At 45.9% G+C, this 12,798-nt stretch overlaps 1 protein-coding gene across 1 annotated transcript in view; it reads right to left on the bottom strand.

Annotated features, from left to right (window-relative positions):
• Positions 1-8,780: 8,780 nt before the first annotated feature.
• LOC145416703 (uncharacterized) overlaps positions 8,781-12,798 on the bottom strand; it is a 13,795-nt gene continuing 9,777 nt past the window's right edge. Inside the window, exons 4-5 of the mRNA XM_080285638.1 lie at positions 9,126-9,183; positions 8,781-8,890 (exon numbers count right to left, since the gene is read on the bottom strand). Coding sequence (XP_080141764.1) covers positions 8,781-8,890; positions 9,126-9,183 — 168 coding nt within the window. The remainder of the gene's footprint in view (positions 8,891-9,125; positions 9,184-12,798) is intronic.

The following is a 12,798-nucleotide window of genomic DNA, read 5'->3' as shown; positions in this document are numbered from 1 at the left end:
TATTACTACTACTACTATACCCACACTACTACTACTACTATACCCACACTACTACTATACCCACACTGTTACACCCATAATACTGTACTACTACTATACCCACACTAATATACCCTTATTGCCATACCCACAATACTGTTATACCCACAATACTACTATACCCACACTATTACTATACCCACACTACTGCTATGCCCTTACTACTATACACACACTACTACTATTCCCATACTACTGCTATGCCTTCACTACCATACCTACACTACCAACAATCCTGCTATACACACACTAGTACAATATCCACACTACAATACCGAAACTACTCTGGCTGTCATAGTACACATATGACCAGCAAGTCAAATTATGGAAATCACGGTCCTATATGGAAATCATAGGAGGGGAGAATCTGGGAATGTGGACGTGCGGGAAAAAATGGCAAAGTATGGAACAGAAGGGGAAGTACAGGAGAGGGAATGGGTATGGAGTAAACAAGGGAAAAATAAAGCGAAACATGTATGGGACGACAAAATGGGCAAATGAGGAATGGAAAGGCATTAGAAAAAATCAGTGACACCGAATTCCAGTTCTGCAATCCAGTGTCACTGATTGTTTCTGCAAGTTAGATACTATATCAATATCTATATCTATCTATCTATCTGTGTGTGTGTGTGTGTGTGTGTGTGTGTGTGTGTGTGTGTGTGTGTGTGTGTGTGAGAGAGAGAGAGATTGATAAAACGCATGGCGCCGCAACAACATGGTCATATGGCGCCGTATAAGCAAAAATATAAGCAGTAGAAATATAAACAACATTAAAAAGTAAAACTCCATATTAAAAACTAGACATCAAAGTAAAAACAGGGGAATCATAAAAGGTGAAGGAGGCCAGCCTCCCTCAGAAATAAAAACAAATCGTCCCTAGGGGTACCAGGTTCTCTCCCAAGCATCGAAGAGAGACAGTAAGCACCACCCTCCCCTCGGTGCCTCAACAGCAGCCTCCGACGTAAGTCGCCCAAACTGGGACACTCAACCAGCAAATGCCTGACAATAAGGGGAACCAAACAGTCATCACAGAATGGCTGCACACCTCCACACATGAGGAACTCATGTGCGTGCTTGGTATGTCCAATGCGAAGACGAGCCAGAACAGTTTCTAACTTACGAGGTATTGTAACACAAACTCTCTGAGAGACGAACTTGGTGACTTCCTTTAGCTTGCTGACAGGAACGCTATCCCACCGTAACTGCCAACAAGCACGAACAGCAGACAACACTGAAGTGCGTAAATTAGTAGCAGGTAGAGAGCAAGGAGCATGTACAGGTTGTAAAGCTGAGGCCTTAGCAAGTGCATCTACCCTTTCATTACCTATGACACCAACATGTGCCGGAACCCAGCAGAAATCCACTCTCTTCCCTCGTCGACGAATGAGGAACAGCCACTCCAAAATAGCTAAAACTATAGGATGGGAAGAGTTGAAAGAGTCCAGGGCCAAAAGTGCCCCTTGAGAGTCGCTAAAAATAGTAAAATGATTGCCATGGTGAACAAACACCAACTTCAGGGCTAAAACTATAGCTAATAACTCTGCAGTAAAAACTGTGGCAGCCAAAGGAAGACTACCTCCACGGCTAAAATTGGGAAATACCACTCCAAAACCAACACCTGATGAGGATTTAGAGTCATCAGTATACACAGGCACAGATCCACCATGACTAGAAGAAAGTTCTAAAAATAACTGTAAAAGACACTGAGGAGCAACAGAATCCTTGGAGTCTGCAAAAAATCTGCAGTAGGTCACCTTGGGCAAGATCCATGGAGCAACCCTCGGGATCCGAACAGGACTGACAGGTACTGTCAACAAACCAAACTCCTCCATGATATCCCGAACCCTATAGCCAAACGGACGAGGCATGCAAGGATGTCTACTATAATACAAAAAACAAGACTGTTGCATCACACACTTAGAGACAAGTGAGTCTGGAAGGCGACAAATTCGGAGCCAGCACTGTGCTGCAACAGACTGACGCAGTATATCTAAGGGAGGCACACCAGCTTCCACCAACAAGCTGGGAATCGGAGATGATCAAAAAGCCCCAGTTGCAAGGCGAAGACCAGCATGATAGACAGCATCTAGGGTTTTTAGTCTGGCCTCTGTGGCAGACGAGTAGATCTCGCAGCCATATTTCATCTTGGAGGCTACAAAAACCTGAAAAAAATGCAAGAGCATCCTCCGATCAGCACCCCAAGAGGTATGGGACAGAACGCTCAAAAGATTGAGAGCCTTCATACATGATGCTTTAAGACTTGCCAAGTGCGAGACCCAGGTCAAACGACAGTCAAACGTCAGGCCCAAGAATTTCGTCTCTTCCACACAACGGAGTCTCCTGCCACAAAGCTGGAGATCAGGGTCTGGGTGTACCCCTCTCATCCTACAGAAGTGCATAGCCACAGTCTTAGAAGGGGAAAACCGAAAACCCTTGGAAGTGGCCCAGGCAGAGATCTTGTCCAAGGCAAGTTGCATACGCCGCAAAATAGCAGACATGCGGGAGCCCGAAAACCATATAGCTAAATCATCCACATAAAGGGATGAGGATACCCTGGTAGACACAGTGTCGAGAATATCATTGATGGCCACCGCAAATAGGGAAACACTTAAGACACTCCCCTGTGGGACACCTTCCTCCTTGCACAGTGGCGCAGAAAGGGTAGAACCCACACGGACCCGGAACACACGATCAGTCAAGAAGTCTCTAAGCAACACAGGCAGACGACCAAGTAAACCAAAGGCATGAAGTTGTTGGAGGATGCCATGGTGCCAGGCAGTGTCATAAGCCTTCTCAAGGTCAAAGAACACAGCCACAAGATGTTGCTTAGAGGCAAAAGCTTCACAGACTGATGCCTCAAGTCTGATAAGGTTGTTCTTAGTGCACCGTAATTTCTGGAAGCCACTCTGCGAAGGAGAGAGAAAACCACCCTTCTCCAGAGACCAAATAAACCTGACATTGACCATCTTTTCAAACAGTTTGCACACACCATGATGTCAAACTAATAGGGCAATAGTTGGAGATATGGAAATGGTCCTTACCAGGCTTTGGAATGGGAAGGACAACAGCCAACTTCCAACTCTTGGGAATAGAGCCCTCACTCCAAGCCCTGTTAAAAAGGTCCAATAAGAATTGAATTGAATCAGTTGGCAGATGACGTAGCATAGCATATGGAATGTCGTCAGGTCCATGAGCAGTGTCACTGCACTCCGAGAGGGCAGCACGCAGCTCCCGGAGACTAAAGTCTAAATTATATGGCTCTCCGCCACGAGAGCTAAAGTCAATACCAAGCCTCTCCTGATTCCTACGATAGCTAGCATATGGCCTAGAAGGATCCTTTTTTGAGACAGCGCAAAGCTGATCTGCAAAAGCAGAGGCTACTGCATCAGGTGCAGACACTAGGTTTCCATGAAGTCGCAACGCCGGTGGAGAGGGGGGCGTGAACCTACCAGAAATCTTGCACACCTTTTTCCACACACTAGGCATTGGAGTAGAGGATGTAACTGTAGAAACATACAACCTCCACGAGTTTCGGCGAGCATTCTTCATGACCCATCTGTAGTGAGCACGTATTTTGCGAAACTGGATTTTTAGGAAAACAACATCACAATTGGCAAAATACCAATGGGCGGCCACTTTGTAGGCTCCCTTTGCTTTAGAGCAGTCGTCATTCCACCATGGCCCAGGACTCCGGGAAGAAACACCAGAAGTCCTTGGGATGGAATGAACCCCTGCGAGAAAATGGTCTTAGTAAAAGAATGTTCAGCATCGTCGATAGTTGAAAAATCAGTAACCCTGTAGGCAAATACACTTAGTTCCTCAAAGAGAGACCAATCAGCCCTATCCAGACACCAGCGTGGCAAACAGGCTGCAGGAACAGTGCGAATAGTCTGGACCAACACGGGATAATGGTCACTACCATGCAGATCATCCAAAACCAACCAAGAAAAATCAAGGGCACAATCAGAGAAGGAGATGGTGAGGTCAGTGACAGAGTATGTGCCAGTCTGAACATGGAAATGGGTCGACCTCCCATCGTTGAGGACAATCAAATCTAAATCCCCAACCAAAGAGGCAAGAAGATCACCCCGGGGATTTGAAAGTGAGTCACCCCACAAAGTATGGCGGCCATTAAGGTCACCAAGGAGAAGAAAAGGGGGTGAAAGTTGGCTGATAAGGGTTTCGAGATCAGCACGCATAACAGGGATGGAAGGTGGAAAGTACAGACAACAGATGGTATAGCACCTCCCAACGTGCATCTGTACTGCTAGAACTTGAAGGGGAGACTGTATCTCAAAGGAAATAAAGGTTACATCAGAACGGCACAAAATTGCACATCCACCTCTGTGACCGCCAGGAGGAGATGCATGGAAGACCTCATACCCCCTGATAGAAGGGAACTGTCTATCCCCTATCGTTGTCTCCTGAAGACAGACACAGAAGGCTCAGAGCATTGAGTAATAACTGCAATTCCTCCCAATTCGCCATGGCACCTCTACAATTCCATTGGAGACAAACTGGTACTGATTGAGCCATAGTGAGTAGTAATAAATAATATGAAATGAGAAATATCAAGGCTATGTAGCAACCTCACTGGGAAGGGTGTGAAAGCCCTTCTTCCTAGGCGTGGAGCTCTGCCTTACCAAATGAGAAGACAATGAACATTTAGAGTTTCCATGGGTGGAAGGGCCCTTACCTCGAGACCGATCCCGTCCATCATCAGAATGAGCCCGAGGCACAGAGACTGTCCTGGAAGACCCACTTGTTCCAGCCACACCCCTGCGTGGGAGCCTGGCTGGCACCTTGGGGCCAAGCAGACCCTCCCCAACCGAATCTACCAAGGCCTGGCTGCTGGGTGACTGATCAGAGGGAGCCGGTGACCAAGCCCTTTGAGTATCCAAAGGCCCAGACTCCGACACACCTGAGCAAGAAGCAGGGACTGGGATCTTAGAAAGACCGTCAAGAACACCCACCGACTTAGGTGCCACCACTGCCTGGGTTGCTGAGCGAAGAGCCCCCTCAGAGTCTGCATGTGGCACAGAAGTTTGAACCTTAGGTGGAGGGGAATCACCCAAAGACTCCTCACTCCTCACCCGTTTGAGGTTGGCAGGTGCAATCTCCATCTCCATGGCAGAACTTGGGGATGCACTAGAAACTGTAGAGGCACACTGTGGAGTAGACTGAACGTTAATATCAGAGCAAGCAGATAGTACAGGAGCAGCAGCTGTTACAGGAGGAGCAGCTGATACAGGATTAGTAGTCAAAACAGGAGTATCAGTTGGTAGAGTAGTAGCAGCCGGGACAGAAGTAGCACCCAGTACAGGAGTAGCAGCCAGTACAGGGGTAGCTGCTGGTACAGTAGTAGCAGCCGGTACAGAAGCAGCCGCCAGACGAGATGCAGACTGCAAAGGTACTGGACTTTCTGAGAGACCACAAGGAGGGGTAGTAGGACGTCTGGTATCGGACAAGGGACGAGGAGTAGGGTCAGAATGTGGAGCAGGGGCTCCATGACGGCGCACAACAGGTTTTGACCGAGAAAGAATAGAAGCAAAGGACACACCAGGGCGGATATACATAGACATGACACGTGTCTTAGCTTCGGTAAAACTCAGCCTCTCGGAGGCTCTGAGAGACACAATCTCGTGTTCCATTTTGTAACGATCACAAGATTTAGAAGAAGCAGCATGCTTACCACCACAATTGACACAAGTTACAGGGCCAGGGCATTCCACACCCTCATGAACGTCTAAACTACATAATGCACAGACTGCTGGAATACCTAGTGCAAGGCGCCTACAAGTCCGGCCAATATGACCGAAACGCTGACAGTGGAAACATCTACGAGGCATAGGGACATATGGCCTAACTTTGTACTGGTACCATGCAGCGTTAAGAACAGCAGGGAGGCTCAAGGAATCAAAGGTTACAATCAAGGATGGAGTTGGCACAAGGTCACCATTTATCTTCTTCTTAATCCTCTCAATCTTTATTACATTCTGGGCAGACAACTCTACAACAAGGTGTGCCTCATCATAAGTCAATAGTTCCTTAGCATAGACAACGCCACAAGAATGATTCAATGAAACATGGGGGGAGAATGTAACTGACTGACCAGAAAGCTCTGCTAAAGATAGAATAGTCGCACTCTGAGAAGAGTCAGACACCTCTACCAACAAACTGCCATCAGCCTGTGGAACAACTTTAGGGGTCGCACCACAAGCAGTGACCAGTTCTTGATGGGTCCAGAAAATGGCACATTTCCGTAGGTCTACCCCAGCAGGACCACGTACAACTAAGAATTTGTTGAAAGGTGCAGGAGGAGGAACAAGTAAATAATCCATAATACATTACAAAAACCTTCATTCCCCCACCCCCCCACCCACCAAGGAGCCCAGCAGGGGGAGATCATATGTCAGGGCCCGTACCACTGACAACCCCAGGGGTAACAGAGGAATATACGCAGGTAACCACTGGGGGACCTAGTCAAGGGTGACTCCAGGACGATAGGAGCCACCAGGCCCTCCAGTGCCCACTTGACCCTAGCCAATGCATGACCAGCCGATTGACCTAGTCGGGCCCAACCAGGCCGCCTGTCTAGCCAGAATAAGGGACCAAAGAGGTGTATTGCTAGCTGCAGGGTGCAGCGTGCAGCATCGCTCAACCTCCAGGACTCCCGTCTCCCAGCATTACGGGATGCCATGCACGGCAAACACGTGGGGAGGCAACAGTCCCGCCCTAGATGGCAATGGGCATGGACTAACATCACCAGCAGCCCTCCTCCACCAGTGATGTAAGGGGTGCTTGGTCCACGAGGCCGACAAATACCGAACCCTACAAAGGTAGGCATGCCTCCAAAGTAAGTGGCACCGCCAACCACGCTTCAAGCCCCGCCACCACGTCAAGGTGACCCCCTGCAGCGGGGAGAGAGAGAAAGAGAGAGTTTGAACATGCAAATTATTCAGTTGGTGGAGGTATGGTGGTTGGGTGGGTAGGTTGGTGGGAAGATTCGTGTGATGAGTGGGTGGGTGGGCAGGGTAGGGTGGATGGTGAGGTCAATAGCTTTGGTGGAGTGGGTGGGTGCTTGTATGGCTGAACAGGGTAGGTAGGTGGGTGAATGGAGGTGGTTTGGAATGTAAGGGGTGCAAATGATGAGGCGAAAGAGAGATTTGTCCAGGTGCTTGAGGGTGCGAAAGTGTATGTATGTGGATTAACTGAAAATAATTGGGGAGGTGAGAGTGTGAGAGAATGGGAGTATGGATGGGGTATATGTGCAGGAGTAGGTGAGAATGAGAGGGCAAAAGAAGGAGTGTGTATTGTTATGAGCAACAGATGGAAGGAGAAAATAGGAGTATGGGTCAGATGGCTAAAGGATTGTGTGGGTAAGATTGAAAGTTAGACTACAAATGTGGGCGATTGTGTGAGTGTATGCACCAACGCAAGATCGTGCAAGCAGAGTGAGAGAAGAGTTCTGGACAAATGTTGAAGCGTGCATGGAAAACTTTGAAGGGAATGAGAGAGTGTTTTTGATTGGAGATATCAATGGAAAAGTAGGGAATGTGAAGATGGGTGGAGTAGTTAGTGACTGTGGTGAGCCTGCAGTGATGGATGAGAATGGTAGTGCTTTAGCGGACATTTGTGCCGGGAGGGGGTTGGTGATAGCCAATACCCTCTTCAGGCATAAAATGATCCATAGGTATATGTGGCAAGTGATGAGAAGGGTGGGTGGTAAACTGAATGAACGGAAGGCAATGATTGATTATGTGTGAGTGGATGAGAAGATGTGTAATGGATGCAAGAGTGTATAGAGACTGGAGGAGTGGACTTCCTGACCACTACATGGTGGTGGTCAGACTCAAAGTCTAAATGAAATGGAGAAATATAGGAAGAAGGGAATGACAGGAAGAAGTAGTTCATACAAGAAGAGTGGAAAGGTTAAAAGAGGACGGAAATAAAGCAGAATATAAGAGGGATGAGGATAATTTAGTGAAAGCTGGTGACTAGAGGTGCCAACCAGCCAGTTTTTTCCCAAGAAGACCCACCAGTGAGGAAATGCAGAAGAACCTTGATGAATAGTGTGCGAGAAGACGGAAGAACAGACGGCAAGCAGTATAGTAGGAATGGGAATCTTGGCAAGAAATGCCGCCATACTGTAGTGACAGGGCCAGCGTCAGATGAAGAATACCTGAAGATGCAGATGAAGGATGCAGAGTTACAACAAGTGCTAGAGTGGTTGCAGCAGAGTACAGTGCACCCATCTTGGGAAGAAGTTTCCATGTTAAACCCTGCGACCAAGAGTTACTGGAGTCAGTGGGACCTTCTTCGTTTGAACAACAGGCCACTGGAGGGTCAGTGTGAGAAACCTGATGGCCTCAGCAAGTATTGGTAACTGGTGGGTCCAAAGAAGATGAGGTCTGGGATCTTGGATGAGTCTCATAATCAGATCACCAGTGGGCATCTGGGAGTGAAGAGAACTCTAAGCCAGCTGTAGGTTCGACTGGATTGGCCTGTGTCAGGATGTTGAAGAGTGGTGTCGGGCCTATAATACTGTGCCAAGAAGGGACCCAAGAAACATGGTTGCGCCCCACTTCAGCTGTACCGGGTGGGTACACTGATGGAAAGCATTACGGTGGTCATTGCTGGACCTCTGCCACTCATTGAAAGAGGAAACCGATATATATGTGTCGCCATGGACTACTTCACAAAGTGGCCAGAAGCCAATGCTATCCCTGGCCAAGTGGCTGCTACTGTTGCTGAGTTATTGGGTGACTAGTTCTTCTGTCCTTCTGGGATGACACAAGAGCTACATTCAGACCAGGGGTAGAAACTTTAAGTCTGCTGTGTTCCGTGAATCCTGCAAGTTATTGGGATCAAGAAGACCAGGACGGCCCCACTAAGGCCACAGTCAGATGGGATGGCGGAGAAATTCAACTGGACCTTGGGACAAGAACTGACCAAGTATTGCGTAGAGGGACAAACGGAATTGGACAAGAAATTACCTGCATTGCTGATGGCATATTGGTCTGCATCCCATGGGTCTACTGGCTACACACCTGCCAAACTGATGTTAGGACATTAGTTACACTTACCTGTTGACTTGTTCATGGGAAGACCACCTGGTGATGAGCTGCCTACTGACACCTCCAGCTATGTGAAGCATCTTCAGGAAAAGCTGGCTGAGGTACATCATCAAGTACAAGGAGCCCTCAAGTTTTCAGGAGAGATGATGAAGTGCAAGTATGATGCCATGGCAAGTGGGTTTAGCTTCAAGGATGGTGACTAAGTTTAGTTATACAATCCTTAGTGAAAGAAGGGACAGTCACTGAAGCTGCAGAGCCCATTGGATGGGCCTTACACTGTATTGAACCACCTATCAGATGTAACGTATTGGATTCGGGAAGGCAGGAAGTCTCACCCAAAGGTGGTAAATGTGAACTGTCTGTGGCAGTACCATGGGCCAGGACAATACAGCAGGGATGTCTTCGAGGAATTATGCTCTCCCGCACCGAGGATGTTGACGAGGACCAAGGAGCTGAAGTGCAGGAGGACGGTGACAGTTTCCCGAGGGAAGAATTGAATCAGGAAGAGGACCAAGACCTTACAGGAGGAGGGGACTGTGTGGAGGAGCAAGGACATCATCGGAAGCAGCATAGAAGAAGACCTGATAGGTTGAAGGATTATTTTGTGTACAGTTAGATGTTTCATTAGGATTAAGGTTTCTGTTAGTGTATTGCGTAGTTTTGTCAATGCAACAAAGAACTAGCAAGGGGGTATTGTTAACCCTTTCATGTGCGGATAAGTTAATAAGTTTTGTGGGACATGACGCACCTGCTTTTCTCCCCTTTCCCTCTGGCCGCTGTGCGCTCCAAATATGTGTATTCTCGGCTTATTTTCATCACCCAAACATATTTATTTTGCCACAAAACCCTCATATTCCTATTCGTTGATGTTTGTTCTACACGATAAGCAAAAAAAGCACACACAAAAAAACATGCTATACATAAGTTATGGCCTTGTGAATAAACATTCAAGAGCATACATTTCAATTCCCAACATCATAAGTCGAATGTTTACTAATCAATCTCTACATGTTATATGATCATTGGAAAGAGAATTTTATTAGTCCCAGTTTGATACGAGGTATGGTGTTTGAGTAATAAGCAAAAAAGTAAAACCCATTTCCGACAGACAACAGATTTTTTTATTCGGGGAGCTCTAGTGAAAAACTTTTCGTGCCACTGTCATGTTTTTATTTTATCATCCTATGCAGAATTTAATTGGCTTTCATTTGAGCCCACAACAGTGATCCTAGGCCTCATTGTTTTCGAGAAAAATGCAAAAAACTACGGTGCACCCATGCCATGTCTTGACTGTAGGGCAGTTTCCTGCCTTCCTCTAAGCTACTGCATGTATTTCACCAGTTCTTTGTACACTAGATGTGCACACTATAATCACATCATTCACTGTCACTATTATTATAGCTGAATACTCACATTTCGTGAAGGGTAGAGGCAGTGTAGTTGATTAGAAACAGTAGCATAGCCTAATCTTCATTGGGCCAATGGTTGATAACAACCAGGATTGCTTCACAAACACCAAATATCTTATTGCAAACACCAAATCTAATCACAACAGTGCCCAATCACTATACACAAGCACTACTGGTATAGTGAAATGCGTTGCACGGCTGGGACAAGAGTAAGAGTGGAAATTTAAAGGGACAGAGCCGCACAGTACCTTCTCCACTCACAGCTCATTTGGTAATGAATAACCTGTCCGCTCTCTTGCTGGTTTTGGGATCCACAGTTGCCAACTCATTACTTTTGACAAGGAGCAGGGAAGCTATGATGCCTCCGAAAATTACACTGATCAGCTGAAAACTTTTCCTCTGATGAAAGTTTTATGGTTTAACCCACCACTTGCCGGCTATTTTTATCCCTATGGGTCACCCCAGTGCCGGCCATTTTTCGACCTTTTTTTGGGGGGTGCTAAAATGATAGTTTTTGATGTGTAAACAACGAATTTCGCCGTTAAACTGCTCACTGAGGCTCGGAAATGAGTTTTATTGAGTCCTGCATAATCGTGTACAGGTATAGCCGCTCTCTCACGTTCACCACATACGTGAGAGAAACCTGTTTTCTATGTAAGCATGCTCAGGTATTTATGCTGGGAAGGTATAGCAATGTTCAGTACACTTTTCTGATTACTTATTACTTCAGCATTTATCACAATTTGTGTGTCTTTCTCTCTGTGAATGCATAATCTTACACTTACCTGAAGATAGGTACAACCTGACTTCAGTACGTACAGTCCTGGCACTTACAAGAAGGTATTTATGACTTGACTTCACTATGTAGTCCTTACTCTTACAAGAAAATACTTACAACTTACACTTACATGAAAATATTTACAAAATGCCTTCACTATGTACAGCACTGGGTGAGGCACACAGGCAGAGTGTGGAAGAGCGAGTGTGAGTGGGGGGAGCGATTGAGTGTATGGCCTTGACAGCCTGTGAGATGGTAGAGGAACAGTTACCTTACATGCCTGCCAATTTTTACCCGCGGATCTTGAAAAATGTGGTCACAGTGAAGTTTTACTTATTAAACAGTTTTAAAACAGTACTGGCACTGGCCAAAGCATTATGTCAGACCATTTTAAAATGGCACTGGCATGCGGCAGGTTAATGATGCCAAAAGCATCGATGAGTATAGTCGTAGCCACACCCGTATGACGACAAACGCGTCATCGTGTACGAAGGGGATAAGAAGAGGGATTTGCCGGTTATGTGGTCGAGAAGCTTCTCACTGATTCCTGATGTTTACCGTAGGCTAGTTCCGGTATGAGTCAGAGTTGCCAGTTTGCCTGCTGTTATTGGGCGTACATATTTCGTAAGTTGTACACTAATTTTTGTGCTATTTTTCTCAATAATGTTTTATTTATGTGACTGTTAAATTGTATAATTTGATTTGGGTTGTATGCTAATTAATATACAGTATTATGTAATGTAAGAAAACTTTGGCATGTTTTGGATGTCTTTGAGTTGGCAACTGTTGTTCTCATAAAATGTAGAAGTTTCTAGGGTAATTCAAGCTTATATAAGAATGGGGAAAAGACTAGTTTAAGTTCAGTCAGATTTTGGTTCAGTTTAAGTGTAGTGCAGTGTCAGTGAAGACTGTACATTTTTGGTACTTGTGAATACAATGAAGTGTTGGCAATCAGTGAAGTATTACTGAAGTTTGTATATCATCGTTACTTGTGAAAATTAGTGAAGTATTGTCAAACATTAAGTGTAATTACAGTTAGTAAAGTTTGTATAGCTCCAGTGCTTGTGAGAATAGTGAAGTTGGAAAGCTTTCAGTATAATTATTTAGAATATAAAGACCGTGAACTTAAGAAGCCGGTGTTTATTCACCACGCCTGAGCTGATCTTGTGTACTGTACACTGAAAGGCTGATCATAGGAAGAACAACTCCCTGAGCAATGTCCTTCCTATTCTAATCTACTGCTGTTGGAGCATGTGGTAGTGTGGGACAGGGACATAAAAGTATTCATTGCACTAATGCATGCTTGCTGGTGAAAAAGTGAAATGGAAAGACAGAAACTTCCTCTCAAAGTGTTTCCAGAGTGCAAAGTTGTAAGTCAGTAAGCAAAAAATGGGTAAGTATTATGTCCTTCTACACACAAACTGGGCAAAGTGCAATACTGTTACAGCCGGAAAACCATACATGCTAGCCACATGTACCGGGTGATTATTCATAA

This window comes from Coenobita brevimanus, chromosome 107 (assembly GCF_032717465.1).
Source record: "Coenobita brevimanus isolate Jiangsu-jjx chromosome 107, ASM3271746v2, whole genome shotgun sequence".
Taxonomy (NCBI): domain Eukaryota; kingdom Metazoa; phylum Arthropoda; class Malacostraca; order Decapoda; family Coenobitidae; genus Coenobita; species Coenobita brevimanus.
Note: the sequence above shows the minus strand (reverse complement) of the source record. Positions and strands in the feature narration are given on the sequence as shown.